The sequence below is a fragment of the Phalacrocorax aristotelis genome, chromosome 3, assembly GCF_949628215.1.
Source record: "Phalacrocorax aristotelis chromosome 3, bGulAri2.1, whole genome shotgun sequence".
Classification (NCBI taxonomy): Eukaryota; Metazoa; Chordata; class Aves; order Suliformes; family Phalacrocoracidae; genus Phalacrocorax; species Phalacrocorax aristotelis.
In genome coordinates this window covers 105223646-105243526 of record NC_134278.1, presented here as the reverse complement: position 1 = coordinate 105243526, position 19881 = coordinate 105223646, and the positions used below count along the sequence as shown (strand labels likewise).

The 19881-nt window shown below is 38.9% G+C and overlaps 1 protein-coding gene across 2 annotated transcripts in view; it reads right to left on the bottom strand.

The window, feature by feature from the left end:
- Window positions 1–19881, bottom strand: part of PTPN14 (protein tyrosine phosphatase non-receptor type 14) — a 117262-nt gene that overhangs the window by 19969 nt on the left and 77412 nt on the right. For both annotated transcript variants that reach the window (XM_075088905.1, XM_075088906.1), the window contains 9 exons: window positions 19457–19554; window positions 17170–17237; window positions 14235–14305; window positions 12331–12418; window positions 9795–9883; window positions 8062–8149; window positions 7253–7335; window positions 4936–4993; window positions 1511–1589 (listed from right to left, as the gene is read on the bottom strand). In XM_075088905.1, coding sequence (XP_074945006.1) covers window positions 1511–1589; window positions 4936–4993; window positions 7253–7335; window positions 8062–8149; window positions 9795–9883; window positions 12331–12418; window positions 14235–14305; window positions 17170–17237; window positions 19457–19554 — 722 coding nt within the window. The remainder of the gene's footprint in view (window positions 1–1510; window positions 1590–4935; window positions 4994–7252; window positions 7336–8061; window positions 8150–9794; window positions 9884–12330; window positions 12419–14234; window positions 14306–17169; window positions 17238–19456; window positions 19555–19881) is intronic.

Below are 19881 nucleotides of genomic sequence, written 5' to 3'. Positions count from 1 at the left end.
CTGAAATAGAACTAAAACAAAGCTACTTCCATAAACACTCCCAACAGTTAGCAAAATATGGTAGTTCAGATCCTTGTGGGAGACATGAAAGGGGAAAGGGAGGAAGAGTTTTTGCCTGGGGTGGCAAGGAAGAATAAAGGGGCATCTCCTCTCTCAGCATCCTAGAAGGATTCACTGCTGCTGCCACCTTAAAAATCTGGTGCTGCTAGCCTACGGTAGTCCTAAAAATTCTCATCTTTTCTGATGATGCACTGCTGTCTGTGATTCAAAGTAGCAGACCACTCTGGAACTGGAAATCCTACTTCAGACCAACCAACAGTTTTGAGCATCTGAAGTATAACACAGCGGGGTGATCAAGACTCTGGAGAGAGGGAGGGGGGAAAACAACAACAAAAAAAACACACAAACAAAACCCAAAACCACCTACTCTACAGATGTGCTAAAGAATATTAAATACTTCAGCAAAGGATATCTGAGCAGGCATCAAGACGGTAAGGATGATGTCCTGGATCACAACTTTACTGCAAGACTGTCCGTGTTGAAAATCTCATAAGAAAAGAGTAGCAGCTCCCAAAACTCTGAAATCAGCTAGTTCTTCAACAATAAAGTCTGGTAAAACAAATGGAACTTCTTCTAAGATTGAGAATATCCCTCTTCAGAGCCTCAGCTTCACAGTAAAACAGTAGTAGCCACTAAGTCAAATCTTCTACTGTATGCAAAGAACTATACTGAGTGGCTCCTTTCAAAACTTACCAAATTCTACCTTAAAATTAGTCAGACCACCACAACTCTAACACACTATCAGGTACGACTAACAGTTCCTCTGCTGGTGAGAGTGCTTCAACTGTACCTCTCACGAACTGCAAAAAACATCGCCTAACAGACCTGGCTAGGTGTGTTCCAAAAGGTGGTGTGGTTAAGGGCGTGAGACTCAAGGTGTTTAGGGGCTGGGCTCCATTCCCAGCCTCCAAAGTAACCTGGTACAACCTTTTAGAGAATTTGTCAAATGCGGGGGTAAAATAGTTAACCCTCCTTAAGGCCATAAGGCTAACAATGCAGGCAGATGTTGATGAAAAAAAAAAAAACAGCAGAAAAGATTATCTAAATATACAGTTTTATGACCAGGACACTATGGTTTCTCCTACAGTAAAAGATATTTACTGTCTCCTGTTCTCTCACTCCATTTCTCTCCCTGGCCCCAGCTGGCACTGCCTTTGAGTACAGCCATCATACTTCCTTTAGAAATTATTTTTTCAGCTCACTGAACTGGAATACGAAGTTTAAGGTCCATATAATCATGCACAGACATTTTAGAGAAAATCTGAAAACTGAAATTGGACTTTAAACAGAAGACTTACTGCAACATTAACTGTAAAACTGCTAGCTCTCCTACAGCAGCAACTCCCATTTGACCATGACAGCATTAGAAATCTAGACATAAGGGGTAGGAGCTGCTTTGCATACACATAAAATTGAAGTCCATTAAAGGAAAACTATATGCTTTGAGTACCTTGTGAATTATGTGTTTCCGTGTAGTGTTCTCCACACTGGACATGCATAGGAGGAAGAATAAATGGATGTTGTCTTGGCTGAAATAGAAGCACAAAAAAAGGCATTAGGAACTTTGCTACAATTTTTGCAGCTGAAACAGGAAAAACGGTTCTACGCCCTTTCCACTGAATACCGCTCTTTCTTACCCAGCCAAAGACACATGGCTTTACATTTCTTTATAGAACAGAGAATAACGTTTCTTAAATTGGTAGCTAAATTTTGTTACGGAGCCCAAAGCTGACCAGTTTAAGCTCAACTAGAAAACAACATCCAGACTTCCAGCTCACTTAGAACCTTTCAAAAGTTTATTAAAAGCCCTTGCCCTTGAAAAATTAAAACAAAACAAATACCTAATCAGTACAAGAGCAGGAGACGGAACAAATTCAAGGACATAGAACACTGCTATACAAGCAGTAGGAGCATACATGGACTTAAAATAACTCTGCAAATTACATTAATATTGTCATTCCCTAGAAAATTAATTGGAGCCTTCCTCTACCACAACAAGCTTTTTAACACAAATATCACAGGGTGAAATTCAGCATTAAATCAGCAGGATCGTTTACAGCAAAATAAATCACAGCTGGTGTTGTATTTATCAGCTTTGTCCACTGGTAAACCGATGCATTTTGCGATCACATTTTACACCTGCACCCTGACGTCCTATCTGGTGTCACTGAGCAAAGTTTATGAAAACATACTTCGATATACAAAGTAAGCAGAAAGGGAAGGAAGACACTCTTGTCTTCTGCAATAGCAGAATAAGGGCTTTTCATCTAGGCTGATTCAAATAGTTCAAACTATTAAGGAATACTGTGGATGCCCGAGGCAAAAAAGAAACACCAAGTAATTTACCTTTGCATGCACATGCACAAAATGAGCACCATGCAAGTTAGCTACTGAAGAGGGGGTGGGGAAGGGGTTAAGTTTACATTTTCTATGTAAATGGGGAACAGGGATGAGAATCAAAGAAACTGAGCACACATATGAATTCTTGCATACAAAATGGCTGTGTTAAGCCAGAGCTAGAAGATGACAGGACATATTCCTGCTACAACAATTACTTCCAAGCATCTAAACCCCCACCCTCACTGAACAATCTGGGAAAAGGAGCCTGCTGCTCACAACCCAACTAGGGGAGCTTAGCCTGGAACAAGCAGAGATGTTGAAAAGCCTAACAAATGGGGGGCAGAGGAAAAGTGCAAGAAGTGTCTTCTACTGGGAGCGTATAGATCTAGAGCAGACAGTTTTCTTTGTGATAGTTGTTGGATGTGGAAGGTATCTGCAAGAAAACAGGGATTATTCTGTTGGAGGGAGCTGGTGTTTTTGTTTGAGTTTTTTTGTGGGTTTTTTGTTTGGTTGTTTTGTTTTGTTTTGTTTTGTTTTGTTTTTGGGGGTTTGTTTTTTGAAGGCCCATCTGCCTCTTCTGATGAAACAGGAGAAGCCTGAGGTTTGCAGAACATCAATATCCAACTCAAGGATCACTTTTGTTTTTTTCAATCAGCTAATTAACCATGTCATCATATTAAGATCTCCTACACTGCTGAGGTTTTGCTGGAAAACCAGCATCATTGGGTGGCCTGACAGGAAAAAGAAATGGCATAAAATGGCTTTAAAGTAATAGTAAAATACAGCTTTGCCATGATGCCAAAACAGTATAAAGGGTCTTAATCTTAAAGTAATGAACATGACCCTCAGTGAAGTGGCAGAGCCTCACCCCAAAGATCCCACTTCACATTTATTGTCTACTGATTTATTACCATACAAGACAAATGAATAGGTAGGTGTATAAAGGTATGTACAGTGCAGACAACAGTCAGGAGGGCTTTTTTTCCCCCCTCCCCAAAGAGCACTGTTCCAACAAGTTCATAAAATAATTATGAAAAAAGCAGCTGAAAGTTCGATGTGAACTGTTAGCAGCCCAGTTCACTTTTTAACTGATGAGCACACATTCCTCCTCTTGATCTTCCCGACACTTTGATTTAAAAAAAAAACTTGTTGCATGCTTATGTTCAAATCGGATGAAGCAGGATTTGTTTTTCCTTTGAAAAAGTAGATTTCCATTTTTCATATCTAATATATGAAGGCAGCTCTCTTCTTCCCCTTGTGATATATCTGAGGCCATAGCATAAGAATGCAAAGTACATTTAATTTCTTCACCTTCAGTTTTTCATAGTCATCTCCAGGGACCAAACTAGCAGACACCAAAAATACTGTAAATATGCCTCAGAGAACGTAATACACAGCCTGTGTATTGCATCATGACATCTTAGAAACATGCTAAGAATGAAAGTACAAAGAAATCCAGCGCCAGCTACAACAGCTTTCCTGCCAGTGGCTGGGAAACACAGAATGCAACTTTTAGATCTCACAGACCATATATCTGCACACAGGAAGACAGCCTGTGCTGAAATCTGCAAAGATAAAGCTACCCTAATATCAGTACTTGCTTAAGCTTAGTTTTGGAACATTTTCACAAGCTGTAACCACACTGCAGGGTCATGTCAAGAAAACACTCCTGCCCACATTAGCTTTCACCCTCGCAGCAATAGGCTAATGGAGTTACCACTTTGGGAAGGTCTACAAAGCAGGTATAACCTATATAACAAATGAAAACTGGCAACCTACATACAGATAATATTGCCCTCTGTCTAAGGGACCAGCAGTGTTGTTGCTACTCTTTTTTTAACGGGTTCTGAATTACTGTGAGAAATACTGACATACTAGATGTTGAAATTGGATCCAAAGAAGTGTCCTTAGAGCTGACCAGCGAAAAAGACTCCCATGGATGTTTTTGGTAAAGATATCAGGAAAAAGTACTTATGGATATTACTTAAATGGATAGAAATACAGTTTAAGAAAAATGCTGAATCACAATCCTATACTGATTATAACAGTTTTACGTAAAATCACAGTAACTTCACACAGAAAATAGGCTCTTAACCAAAGAAGTTGATAAATCATAAATAGACTTTAAACAAAAACATGAGGAATGGAAGAAATACAAAAGGAGAAGCTGTAAAACTGTGTAATGACTAGGTTTTGATGTATACAGCACAAGACACTTCAAATTATTTCTAGAGGGTTATTTTCTTTATATATTGAATATATCCTCGATCCAGTAGAAAAGATGCTCAGTTTCTGCAGGGCAAACAAAAATATAATGCCTTGAAGACTGTAATTTTTAATACTCAGTGGTGATATTATCCAGTTAAATTAATCAAACTGGGCAGCCACACCCTTGAAACTCATTCCAATCATATTCCCTAAAACAGATGAGTTAACGTGCTTATTTGACATTTAGAAAGTATTCCATCTTACACAATGCCCCATCCCATTAGAAATGGTATAGACGTTCTTAAAGACCCCCACCATGGCACATACCAAGGATGACCTACTCCAAGTGGGCCGTCGTCGGATCGGAGGAGGAGAACTTGATTGTCTGTGGAAGAAAAAGTAAAGAGGAATACTAGAAACCACAATATTTCAATTCTGATTCAACAATGAATGGGAGAAAAAAAAAAGATGAAGAATCTGTAAGTATTGCTCATTAATGTGATTTAAATAAAATACAAATACATGAAAATAATTCAGGTCCTTCTCTAAATAAAGAAAGTATTCCAGTTCCAAAATACACACGCCTTCTGTTCATTATCCTATTTGGCTTACTTGGAAACACAAGAAAGAAAAACTCTGGTTTAAAAATGAATCAAACAAGTCTCTTAAGCAATAAAAGCTGAACATGGCACACAGGCATAGTCTCAGGTGACTTAAGGTGAACATTAAAACAATTACAATTTTATGAAATTCATAGCAATCACTCCAAAGCAGTGTGCACAGATCAGGAGGGGAGGAAAAAAAAAAAAGAAGCAACTGGTTAGAAAATACTAGCAGAGCCACATACAACGTTAGAGTAGCCAGGTGCAGTGGAAGGAACAAGGAGTGTAGGAGGGAAAAATATGAGGAAGGGAAAGAAACAAGTTGAAGGAGGCAGAAATATAGTGCTTACGTGAAGAGAGGAAAGGTGGAATTTGTCCTCTTACAGTTTCTGATCTGGTGAATGATGTTATGTGCGATTAGAGGAAATGCACACAGGAAAACAAACAACTATCATTTTAACAGAGGGCAGGAAACTTATTCGGCTAGAAAACACACATTGGCATACGCTGTCATCAATATCTGTGGCTCTAACACAGAAGCTGATACCACATGAGACTGCAGTAAGAAGGAGAGTTGTTCTAATGGCAAAAATACATTTAAACGCCAGTTATTTCACTCAGTGACCTCATAACATTCCCTATCTTTATTAGCCCAAATATTTGTAAGTTGTATATGAAGCCGCTACACACACCCAGTTCATGGCACCCACATATTTATGGCTCACTGTTTAGAAATAAACATGATCAGAAGCTATTGCTCCTGCAGTCTGGATTATGAATGGTAACAGAAGAGTCCTCTCTGTTGACCCCAATATACATCTTAGAAAGGTAAATATTCCAAGCTTCCTTTGAGCTCCATTCCTTTGAAACCACTAAAATTAAATTTAGCATTGGACTACTGAAAGGCATTATATGCTGTTAAGAAATATCTTTTCTTGTCTTTCACTCACCTCCTAAGAGCTATAAATGCCATCTGAAGTATAGGCAACAACTCTTTTCTGTAAGTGAAAAGATTACTCTATGCTGTCCACCTCATTGGTCTCTCCAATACTTTAACTCACCGTACATTAATATATCGTGTGCATATATAATATTAGAAATCTAGACCTTCCAATCCTTCCTTCATCATTTTGGCTTTATTTTCCAACAGATGGCATTATCTAGCTAAACAGATGGGATGTCCAGCTCTAACTAGAGCTATTGATAGAGATTAACTTCTTCATATCTTTCCAGCTAACCAAGCTGATAAGTTCTGCAAGGGATTCATGTTCTCATTGCTATACAAACCCTGCACATCATGAAAATTTCTCAAAACTCTGAACTTCTCAAAGCAAAATTTATCTCAAACTAAAACTGGTGTGTGCTGGTGTAAGTGAAACATACTCAGCTAATAAACTGACTTTTGACTTATAACTAAAGCCTCATTAATTCCTCCTTCAGTTAGGACGAATCCACCCCCATGAGAGGACTAGCAAGGCCAGTTCCTTAATAAGTGCTCAAAGTAGAGCCTAAAGGACACTTTGGGTTCATTTACAGTCTCTGCTGTGTCGTGCTAGTATGGCTACACAGATTAACATTTGCAGGTGTCCTCCCTTGTTTGGTACACATAAGAAGCAGATCAGTTGTACAGCCCAAATTAGAAGATGACAACCTGTGTTTTCTACCGACCGCAGCTGCCAGATAGGTAGTGCATCTTCAAAATGCTACTGCAATTCATGTTTTGGCATGTTAACATATGTCGCCTTTCACTCCAGTTTATACTAATAGCCTGGGTTATGAATGGCAGAGACCAAGGGCTTCAATTTAAGACTTTGTCAGATTTGGCTGCTCAGGGAACACCAAGCCTCACAAGGCTCAGAACAAAATTTCATTCTCAATTGTCTGTTCTTGCTGGTGATTAAAACAAAACAAGAAAAAAGGGAAAGGGGAAAAGAATAACTGACACAAGTGACTAGAGAAAACAAACAAAACCGGACACACCAAAACTCAGAGCAATTCCAAAGCAGGGTGTCAGAAAACAACTCTGAAGAAAGAGTACTCACTCTGTGCAGATTTTGTTCTGTTTGTAAAACTTGTGTCTTGCTGCAAACAGCCGTGAAATATATTTGGCATTTTCAATATCGTCCTTTAAATACAAGAAAAAGTTGGGGGGGGGGGGGAGGGAAACCATAATCATTCAATTTGCTACTCTTACCAAGAAGTAACAAAGAAGAGTTTTAAAAATCCAATTGCAGTAACACTTGGTAAGGTCCATCATGTAGAGAATCTGGATGCCAAGCATGTCCAGTGCCCTCAAGAGCATTCAAGGCATTGAATTACTGAAATACAGTGGCATGCCTTTACATGCTGCCACTTCACTGCTAAGACACAGTGGAAGGGAAGGAGGGACCAACAACAACAGCAACAATAAAAATGGCTCAAGCTTGCTGGTCCAGTTTCTATACTGGCCTTGATTCAGGGAGATGGAGTGATTTTAAATAGCACAGAACAGCACTCAGGCCCTCTGAGTTCCAGTATGTACATGCATGGTAGCTTATGCCAGTTTTTACAACTGCTTATGCTGCTATATTAATGCCAGCATGAAAGATAGTGTGGCACTGTGGATGTTTCATCCAACAAGCACTTTGGTTTTTTGCAGACTTCCCAGCCTAGTACACTTTGGGATGTTTAGAAAATAAAACTTCATATAGCTATGAGTATCTGTAAATTTCACTCTTTGTATAAAGTAAAATGTGAACTGTGGTGGGGGAGGGCTTATGGTGAGTAAGTCCCTTTGGGAAAGTGGAATTTTAAAGGTTTATTTTTTATATAAGCAGCTTTCTTGAAGACACTGATTAGATCTTTTTCTTACTGTGTGAAAGAGCACATTCTCCTCTTTGTTGATCAACTCTAGAACAATCGAAGACTTGTTATGTGCTATATTCCCAATGTCATTCCACCTGTAGAGTAAAAAAAAAAAAAAAAAAAAAGAAGTAGAGTTTGCCAACACATACATTCAAACATTTCACAAACACATTAAGAATCCCTTAGTCTTGTTTTATGGGAAAGCTTTTCAGTAGCTGTTTGGTGAAGAAACATGGTCACAAAAATAAGGAAATCATGCTCTGATTAAAGGAGAAACAAATTCAGCTCTTAACCCAAAGCAGAGATTTAAAAGCTCTCTTTAAAAACACCAGTTTGAAGAGTCACAATAGAAGATACATTGAAAATACATTAATGATAAACATTATACTGAACTGCGGCAATTTTGAACTGATTGAGTTTAGCCACATGTAACAGAAATTTTTTTAAAAAATTTTTGAATAGTGCCATTCCTCTCCAAATGCTGTTTCCAACTTGCCTCCAGTGCTAATTCTTCCTAGAGAAGGTTAAGTTGACAACATAGTTATGTAGCCTATGCATACCACATTAATACTCTGGGTTTATGTTTGCAACCTTTTTATTTTTTTCCAAGTAATTGTCAGGTTACCCAAGATGAGAGTTATAATCTTCTTACAAATAGCTGACAGACATTTGCGTACATTGCATGCAATCCATGCGGATAGAAAGGACTTGTTTGTTCTGTTTGCATCATGCATTCCTCTTCATGTCATGGCAGGATGCTTCAAGTGCATATTTCTAAAAAGTAAGGATCCCAGCACCGTCACTTCTACACGTAAAGGCACTTCTTGCTTTTTTTCACCTGGCACAGTTAAAGGATTATCTATTTTCTTCTCAAAATTAAATATGCAGAACATCAGCTCTGTGGAAAAGAGAGCCCTAACATTTTTGAAGATGGCCACTGAAAGCCCTTTTAAGCTAGAATGTTGAGGGTTTTTGCCTTAAGTCTGATAACAAGCCTTAGCTACTGACTAAAAATTAGCGCTCCTCATAAAACACAATTTTTTGGCTGCACAAGTGTTCATATTCTAATAACAGGGTCTAGTAAAAATCCACTCCAAGTTAACACTGACAGTAACAGAAATAAACACCAGAACAGTAGTGAAGAGGAATGAGTGAAACCCTAGCCTCCCTGGAATCATGGATATTTCTAGCAACATTTTCATACAGAACAAACTTTTACAAGAAGTAACAAAATCCACAAAAGAAAGTTAATGGAAAGGCTTAAGTGATTCTTAACAACCAAAATACACAGCAGAACAAACAAACAACTCGGCCAGGATTTGCAAAAGGAATTCAAAATGGAATGACAAAATTCAGCTTTTTAAGTGGGACACCTAAATATGGCAACCAGATTTTCAGAAATGTTGAGTGCCTAGGCTGCCAACCATGAGGTTTAACAGATTTGCATTCAGAAGCATCAAAGAAGCAGACATAAAGGCAAGAAAAGAAAAGGGATCAAAGCTTTGTAAGTAGAACAAGATACATGACAGACAACTACATCTTTCTTGCCATCAAACCCGTTCACAGATATCAGAAATTATTCTTTATCACATCTCTTACGGCCAAGAGGCCAATCCTGAAAACAGTGAGGTGATTACTCCTTCGTTAGAGGATTGGCACATATGTAACTAAGGAGAAAACCCCACACATGGGAGGTCTGAAAAGAAACTCGCTTGGCATACAGAAGACCCTAGTTTTTACCTATAAATCACAGTTGTCCTTCCAATTCTGTTTTTTATGAAGATTCCCATGAAGAAAATACCAAGTTGTATGTCATTTCCATGATTATCCTGCGGAGAAAGGATATATATTTAGTTTAATAAAGAAACTGGCCAACACACGCATATGAATGCACGCTGAACTACCAAACAGAAGCCCTTCTTCAGGATGAATGCAGGACTAATCCTTGACTAATCTGTATTTTGCTGCTTGATCGGACTCCGATTTTCATTATTTCGAAGCAGTTAGCATTTAACTGGATTCATTCTGTTGATTAGTGAGAACAGATGAAGGCTAAATGAGCCCAAGGTTCTCCTCTATCAAACAACATGTGTGCCACAAACTGGCATTCACTGTATAACACTCCACAATCCCTGTGATTGTGATTACAGATATCTAGAGCCCTTATGACTACCAAAAGCAATAGTTCTCTGTCACATTCACAGGATTTCTCCAGTCACCTGGTAAAATATGTTGAGATTTCAGAAAACCACACCTGGAGATGGAATCCCTCTGAAAAGCTATACCCTTCACAGTTCCTCCTTTAAGTACTCCACGTAGAAGTTCACAGCACATTACTCTACAAAGCACTTGTATCTCTATACAGATACATCCTCCATTATTTTTCAATTATTGAGTTGAATATTCATCTGCATGCACCACAAAACGTCCACTGTTCTTGCACTGTTTTTCAGAAGTTCTATTGGTTTTGTGCCTACCCATATCTCCTTGCAGGCTCCCATTTGTGCTCCTGTTCTATTTTGCAATCAGTTACTTTCTTAAAAACACTTTTTCTTTTTTGCTACAAACGCTTAATGCTATCGGCAAAGAGGTTTTTCTACATTTATCAACAAAACCAACTCCCCCTCAGCTGCATATATAGTCATTGATTCACACTTTAGAGTGGTAAATAAAAATCATGCTAACACAAAGAGTGTGGTTAAAAAGAACCGCTAGAAGAAAGGGTATGAGAGAAGTTAATTCATTACGCGTGAGCAAATTCTAGAAACCATCAGGCATCCCTGCATTTTAATAGATCAGATTAGAGCTGCTCTCCTGGCCTTGCTGTACTTGCTCCCCAGAAAGCAACAATGGAGTATGTGCACCTGTTTCTAACTACTAACTAATAAGTATTTGGTCTTTTGCAAACAAGTGACCAATGCCAATTTTCACGCCCCAGCCTATGCATTGGTTCTCTGTGCCGCATACACCACCATTTTTCCACATATACTACAAGTCAGCAGAGGTTCTGTGGCTGACAGTCTTCAGCTTAGTCCGATTAGAGGACTACACATTCCTCTGCCTTGTCCCAGAGACAGCTTTAGAAGGCAAAGAGATTGGGAAAATGTATGTATTTGCACACGTATACGTGTGTGTATATACACATAAATCTCTCTATAGAAATAAAAACATTTTTCTAACAGAAACAAAAGGTAAGTCTCTCATTTTTCCCTTTGAATGCAATTCTGTTTGTCTATAAGGCCAGCATGCTGCTCCTTGATACAAGGGTAATATCTTCCTGCAATTTTGCAGAGCACCCAGTCCACTGTTCATACTTATCTTACTGACATGCAATAGTATCTAATGACAATTCCAGCACAGAAATCCTTTGCAGCAGCATGCAGCATTAATCCAAATTAACTTGAAAATATTGATTTCATTCACTGGCAATAAACATTCCACAATTTTTGTGTTTGGGTAGGGATTTTTTTGCCATTCAGCTCCTACCCTTCAGGCCAATTCTGAAATTGCCCAAAGGATCAGTTTTGACTTCAGCAGGAAGCTTTTTTGCTTGGTGTGCAGTTTTGTTTGGTTGGTTTGGTTTTAAATTCCAAGTCAACTTTAACCAGCAGAAAAACTGCTAGCAGTCCACCACTTTCAGGGGCTGGGTTGGTTAGCAAAGAGAAATGGGTCGTGTTGGTGACACCAGTTTTCAGTTTCTTGGCACAACTTTATCATGGTGGCATGTGCTCCATAAGGCCAGGCAGACTGTCCATCGCAGAAAGGGCTTCCAGCAAAGGGTAAGTGACCACAAATGCAAAATAAACCTTGAAACCTCCCCTCAGTTTTAGATGCATTCAGGACCTGTGTGCACATGTAAGAAACTAAGGAAAGGTAAAGTTAACGCTTGGTAAATAGCGACTTAGGAAGACATGAAAAGGTCTTATCTTCCCATTCTGTTAAAGATGACCAAAGCTGAGGTTCATTTGACTCAGCCACTCTCCCTGAGACAGGGCTCAAAGAAAAGCAAGGAGCATCTGTGCTTCCCAAGTGAGCAGGTCCTAACACATAGCAACCTCTTCTGCGAAAAGGATTTTGGTGGAAGAAAGCAACACTACGGGCCTAGGATACCCTCATGCTGCAATGTCCATTCAAACGATGTCCATTTCAGTCTCCAGAATAGTTAAAGTAAGTTCTGTCTCTTTTGGACACACACAACATGCACGTGTTCCGAAGGTCACTGCAGACTCCTGCATCGTTTGATGCAGAGGTTCCTTTATAATATACACTAACATACCTTCACAGGGAAAACTTCCTGTCCAAACCCATCAAGGCGTTCCACTTCATTGATGTACATTAGCTCAGCTTCTGCTGCTGTAATGCCACTGCAATTAGAGTAACAAAAGGCAGCAAATGGTTCAATATTATATGCACACAAAAAAATACTAGTGAAAAAATGGGATATTCACAAACCACTTTAGACGACACTTTGGAGATGCTGCCTAGAAATGTGCAACACAAAACTAACTTTCAACCTTAGGACGACAATCAGCAAGGGGAGGAATTTTACTAAATGCTGCTAAGGTAAGGTACAAAGCACAGTTCAAATTACAGGAGGGATAAACTGAACTGATCATATTACTCAGTTTCTTCTGTACACATCAAATATTTTCCAGGCTTTATTAAAACATCAGGCCATTGCATCAGGTTGTGCATAGTTCTGGATGGCCAGTTTAAGCCATAGGGGTCCTTTTTGCATAAACAGTGTACAAATCCACTGAAGTTGCCTAAAATGACTTAAAAGGGAAGACCTACATTTTCGTCTTGGCTGTTCAAAAACACAGGCGCTAAATCAAATGTTGAGCAGATTCTCTTTCATAATAGAGAACAAACCACCTCAAAACTTTTACGCGCGTGTCTACACATGCTGCTGTCACAGCTCAGGAATTCAGACAGATTTCAGTTCTCAAAAGCAGGTCAGAATAGATTGCAGGTTGCTCCAAAAGAAGGCCACTATTAATGTTTCTCCTCTCTGCTCCTCCTTATCACAGCTTACAAACAGAAATATAGGAACCAAAGAAATACCTGGGAGTAAGAGGGAGAGAGAGGAGGTGGAATGGGATCTACCTGCTGAAGTGCGGGTAAGTATTTGTTCTCTGTGTTGCAGAACTAGCACTAAGGTGTGCAGCAGGGAGGGAAATCTTTCAAGTCTGTGAGTTAATCAAGATCACACAAGCAGCCCATGGCAGAGAGAGAACAACAGAACCAGGTCTGTTCATGACCCGCCTGGAAGCTAACCCTTTGGTTGCATCGAATGTCCAAGCTTGCATTGAAACTCAGACTGAGAATGGCCTTAGACTCAGAGGTTGGTATTTGCCCCTTTACAACTATTTTCTGTCATATAATGGGAAGTGCTGCATCCTTCATATAATACTCCTATTGCATTTCATGTAATAAAACTTTAAAGGCAAATTCATAATACAACACAATAGATTATTTCCAATGACGTATAGGCGGGGCCATTTTTCTAAGAACAGGACTCTAGAGGTTTGAATACTCCACCACCAAAACACCTAGATGACACAAAGGAAGCTTGCTTACAGAGAAGGTATTTGTACCGAAGCACTAATACATACACTCCTAGCTCATTAACTAGTAACAGCATAATAATCCACATCTAGATTTAAAACCCAACTCCTTTTTATCGTTTCCATTACACTGAGAGTGTGTATATCGCCCTCTCACTTGCATGAGAGAAAACCCGTGGACTGACACTCAGACCACCCCCAATCAGGTTACAGGGTCTTTCACCACCAGGATTTAAATGAAACCAAGAAGAGAAAGGAGTCTCCTAGATAGCGCAAGTAGTGTTAAACATGCTCATTAAACCTTACACTGCACATGCTCATTTATTTGGGATTAAGTTCCTCGGCCATTTTGTGTTCACAAGAGGCAGATAATCTTTTGTAACAGACTAAATAAAAAATTCAGTGAGACATAGCATAATAGCAACATGAAGATAGGCTAGTTTACCTCTGCCAGAAAAGCATGGGGAGGAAAGGAAGTTCTAGGAAGATGATGACAGTAAAAAAAAAACAAACCAAAAACCAACAAAAACACACCCAACAAAAAACCCCAAACAAATAAACAAACAAAACAAAAACAAAACAAAAAATCCCAACCTTAACATGTCAAGCTCACCTGTGAGTTCGGTGCTCCTGAGCAACCTTTTGAGTCAGCTCCTCCAAAACAGCTTCATCCTGGGTCCAATCCTGTAAAAATATGAAGTAGCAACAGAAACTAGTCATCCAAAGAGATGACAAAATGCAAGATGGGAATTATGACGGTAGATGTTTCAGGATTGTTTCCTGTTCATGCTCTTCCAGGTTGTTAGAGAGAATCTATCACCAAGTGCACTGAAAATTCATAGCATGGGATGCTGAAAATGTGCAAGGAGAACATGAGGGTCTCATTTTTTTATGTATCTTTTTTCTGGGGGAGAGTAAAAAGATACTGTTAAAAATAGGGGTAAGGTGCTTATTATCCCAAAATAGGCAACAGAGTATAGAATGAGCGTGAATAAGAGATCTTTTCCTGGATAAGGACCAAACAAGTCTTTGAAAACACTTTGAAGTCTACAAATTAATATATACCTTTTAAAACAGCCCAAAATAATGCATAGATCATGGAAAACAAAGTCATGGTTATTTTCTGTCCTGCTACCTGTAAGTAATCCCTTTTTCACATTAAAAGGGATTGAAAGTTTTGTTACCTCTTCAAATATTTGTTGCAAACATAAAGTACATTTTATTAAATTTCTGAGCAGAAATTTTTATCTTCTGCAAATTCAATAATGTGTAGTAGAAATAATTCTGAAATAATTGGGAGCAAGTTAATAAAGGAAGTCTGCTCATAAATTCAAGGCAAAAAAAAAGGAAGCTGAAGAACTTTCTTGCAAAACCTCAAAGTTCTTATTTTTGTTAAAAAAAAGCCTTAAGGCTGCATGAATATACTTAAATACACTGCCTTTTTCTTGCTCAATGGGGCCCTCCCTCTGATATTTGCTTCTGCCACAAAAAAATGTGAAAGTGGTAGTATGCTAATGAAAAATGGCATGGTACATGCCTATGCATAGCTACACACCTGTGGGGTGTACTGTGTACATAACTTTGTTCTTTTCCCTGCTGAAGAAATGCCATTTGACACACATTGTAGCCTCACAAGATCAAACAGTACAAATGCAGCTGCCCCTCCCTCATCCACCAGCTCACTTCACTAATGAATTTATAGCAACATTCTCGCTGGAGGCTCTTTCTATGCCCAAGATTCACTCAAATCCTCCCACTTGCTTCAGGACTAGTTTATATCTGCAGCACTTAGCAACTGTCGCCGAACTGGCAGTGAAATATTTACTATTACGTTATCCACTCCTCCCCAAAAAAGCAAACACAAGTAAAGAAATGTCTAGAGAAACAGTTGGTTTAAGAGGAGGCTTCTGAAGACTGTAGGAAGCAGACACTTTGCTGATTTTGCTATATTTAGCAATAGCAGCATGGCTGAAAGGCAAGATACCACAAGGTGAGCACATGCAAAACAGAAAAGAGCTGGCCACAACACCATGCAGGCAGCTGACTCAAAAACGGAGGTTCTAGGACGTGGGCCCAAAGAGTGAACTGCTGAACCACATGGAAGGTAACCACCTGAAAGCTCATCTAGAAGCCTAAACACTCCCCCAATTTTCTTCTGAATAAAAAAATAATAGCAGGGTATTGAAAGAACTTTGCAGAAGTTCAGTAATTTAAAAAGTGATAGCTTGATGACACATTTCTCTGTCTATATTTGTAGCCATCTTCTTTCCCACTTAGGGTATTGTACACAACTTCATAAGCAATCAACTATACACAAGATCACCAATTACTTATCAATAGATAAAGGCAGCCTACCAAAAAAGTCCTGCTCCACTAGTCAGGCTAACAGAAGTTGCTTAGTGAAAGGTCAATACTGAAGCCGCTTTCTAGCTATACAAGCCATATTCAGATCCCTATATATTAATTAACTCCCCTTCTTCCTGCTGACTCTCTTTTTCAGTTGGTATTGAACTATGTCTACCAGCTCAAAATCGCACTTTCACATCAAGACACTGTACAGCTGTCACCTTACTGGACTTGAGAATGGACTATCCACTGCAGTTCCTGTACAAAGAGTGCCAGTAAATGGGATGAAATGCTTCTGGAAGTGCCTTTCTCAAGCCTTCAAATTACAGCGAGATGAATCATTCTCCCTCTACCGCTCCACTAATTGCAGAGGGAAACCAGATGCCTTAACTTCTAGGCAGCTACATTCAGGGCATGGGAACCCCACCCCACTTACAAATTTTTTTTTCCAGTTAGAAAGAATTCCAATATCTTTTACATTTTATGAAGCTTACACTCAAGACTTGTGCTGGTGGAATTGTTCATCAAAGACAGAGCCAGCCTTAACCTCAGCAGGCTTTTTTTTCCCCTCGTCTAATCCATCCTCCCAGAGACATTCAATGTCATAGATTGCAAGTGCTTGGCATTTGCCACCAGATTTCTAACATCATTAGTGACCCAAAACACTTCCCTCAGCATTTAAATTATTTGCTAGTTTCCAAAGAAAATTTAAACAAATTTACACACAGTCCCTGGAGAATATTTCGAGAAGACCTGACTCATGTTTTACTGCAGTCTAATAGTCAGTTGATGTAAATTCACATTCTCTTGAGGAAAGACTGCATGATTTGTTCTGTGACACAATATTTAACTACATCGGCAGCCCTCATATCTCCTTGCTATTTCATGTTACTCATACTGCAGTACTGCTAACATACACCTTTTTAAATTGCTGCAAATTCTTTTTTTGATTCAAAGAAGTACATCTGTTTTGTTGAAACCTATTCCTAGTGGAGGCTTAACAGGAACTGAAGGGCTAAATTTCCATAGCATATATTAATTCAGATACAATCAAGCATACTGCAGGTTTTGGGGATCAAAGTTTATTTCCACTATTAATAGTTCAGCAATGGTGCTTTTAACTCTGTTATCAACAAAGCCATCTCTGAGACACAGAGAAATTATTCATAGAAGACCACAAAAGAGGGGGATAAGGAACTCACCATAGGGAACAAGACATATTCTCGGAGAAAGTCATGAGATTCAAACTGATTATAGTCTCCAAAATCCGCTGGAAAAAACAACACAATTACTCATTTTAGCACTTTCCACACATGTTAAGACCACACTCAACCTTTGCACCAATGCTTAATTTCAAGTGGGCGAGTTCTCTCTGAAGCCACAACCCAGCACAAAGATTTCTGCTTGTACTTTAGCTTTTAACATGGAGGTCTGAAAATAATAGTGTTATTACTAAAGATCAAAAACCAGCCAACAAGTAATTTTTCTCTTTTGATCCCTAGTATTATGACCATTTTCAATGCTTAACCATGAGGAGTGTAAGAGGTTTTTTTTCTGTAGCCATCATGAACTAATACCACCATCTAACAAGGCTGGTGTTGCTCAGCCTCTTCAAAAATGTCACACACTTAAAAAAGAAAGAAAAAATTAGCCTACCTCTGCTACAATTCTACACAGTTGTACAAAAGATGTTTAATTTTACAGGCTAGGAGGTTAAAATCCACTAGCCAATTCTATTACAAATTGTCAACAACCAACACGGTTTGGGGTGAGGGGGGGGGTACGTAGTGGCAGGGAAGTTCTTATCCTTCTGCAGCCCATGTAACAGTACTGGCCCCATCTCAGTTTAGCTGACCAGTCGACACCTTACTACTAGCTTTCCTGCTTCTACATCTCTTTAAGAGGTACTCATCTCCACACTCACACTCACTCATATGTCAGGCTGAGTTGCCTTGTCTAAATGTCCTTGAAACTACAGAGTTTTGAAAATGCTTCTAAAGGCTAAACTATGTTAAAAAATCAAAACAAGGCCTATATTTATCTACCTGTTAAATACACAACAGCTTATATCAAAAGAATATCTTGCCAGGAGGTTTTTATCTTATATTAATTGAACCGGATCAAACACCATCTACAAGATCCTCATATTAGAGAAGCTGGAAATTCCCACCATAAATCATATTAGCTAAATATTCTGTCTAGAAGCTTTGAAAATTTCAGGTATCACAGGATGCCAAAAATGCAGTTTCATTTTGTTTTCACCTCAGAGTTATGTTTTAACATAAACAGAAAGACATCATAATGGACATGAAACAAAGTCTCAAGGTTAAAAGAAATAAGTATTTCAAATATCTTCAGTTTCATCACATGCAAATGACAAAGGGATACAAGGTCAGGAATAAAGCAAACAAGATTAGGTGCAGCATTCTGATGCAATGTTCTTCGAAATGTAACAGATTATGCAGAAAATTCAGAATAAGAGTGATTACTTCAAACTGATTATGAAGACTGACTCACTCTCAAAGTTAGCAAAAAGCTTCAAAAACATGAGACCAATGAAACACACTCAGTATCTATCAAGCCCTCAGTCACACACTGGAAAAGCTTAATTTATGTAAATTGCAAGATTCAATATGGAATCTTATACATATATTTTCCTTTTATTAATGAAACATTTCAAGATTTGACAGGAAACATTTTTTCTTCAATTTTTAACCAAGAATCAAGGTACGAAAACAGAATTTTTACTGCCCTAAGGAAGATCATATTAGCATTACTCTCCATTGAGCCTTTCATCTTCAAGAATCAGATCTTCACGTTTACTATTTTTATATATACTTCCCCCTTCCCTCTCATCAGAGGACATGCCCAGAGCATGATTGCTGAAACTCTACCTTAGGTTCTCAGAGACAGTCATGGATGGACTGACACATGCTTTCTCCAAATACAGGGCTTCCGCCTCTGCCCATATACATTATGTGATCCCACTTTTATTGATGTCCTTAGGAGGCTCAGAATAAAAATCACATTGCAAGAAGTAGTTTATTAATTTATAACTCGCACAATAATTATGGTCATGTGTTCTTTCATACTTTAGATAGCACTATACAGCGAAACGAGCTTTTAATTAAAGGCAAAATTAAAGCCGCTGCTATGCTCTTTGATGTAATTGCATTTCAAACCAGAGAACATGAAGCAAATTCATTACTGCAAAGTACTCCGTGGTTGGGGTTGGAAGAACTGGAGTTTTGTTCAGATTCACTAACATGGATTTTAGAAATAGGAAAGTTGAACACTGTGATGTGGTCCATCACTCCCTCCCTGAGGGTGCGAGTGTCTCATCGACAGCAGTCCACCTATGTGCTTTTAAATCAATAGAAAACCCAGGTGTTGTGAGTCATACAAGGCCTTTGTTAGTGCCCAGTCAACACACAGAACAAACCAAAAGAGCCGATGTTGGAAAAGGGCTATCAGGTCACATCATCTTACCTTGCACTGCCAAACCAGCTAGTCGAATTCCCTGCTCCAGTGAAGAAAGTAATCGACCATCAAGAACATCCTTTTTCACTTGTAGGTAATACTGATATCTACAAACAAAAAAAGAGCACAAATTAGAACATCTATATATTTGTATGTTTTCTACAGAACAAAAGACTGCTGAGAGCGAGAAAAACTCACCACAAACAGGTCAGGTAGTTAAACAGCAGTCTGTGCCTGGCTACAGAAGTTCCACATTACCAGAACAAATCAGTATGATCCCTACATGTGCAATGCTTCCAGGTGGATGAAAAGGAAAAAAAAAAACCAAAAAGTTCTAATTTGTGTTCCCTAGACCACATAGAAGAGGGACGTCCGCTGGGATTACCTCCTCCATAAATTTTGTAGAGGTTACTGAAGACCTTGCAATCACCAAT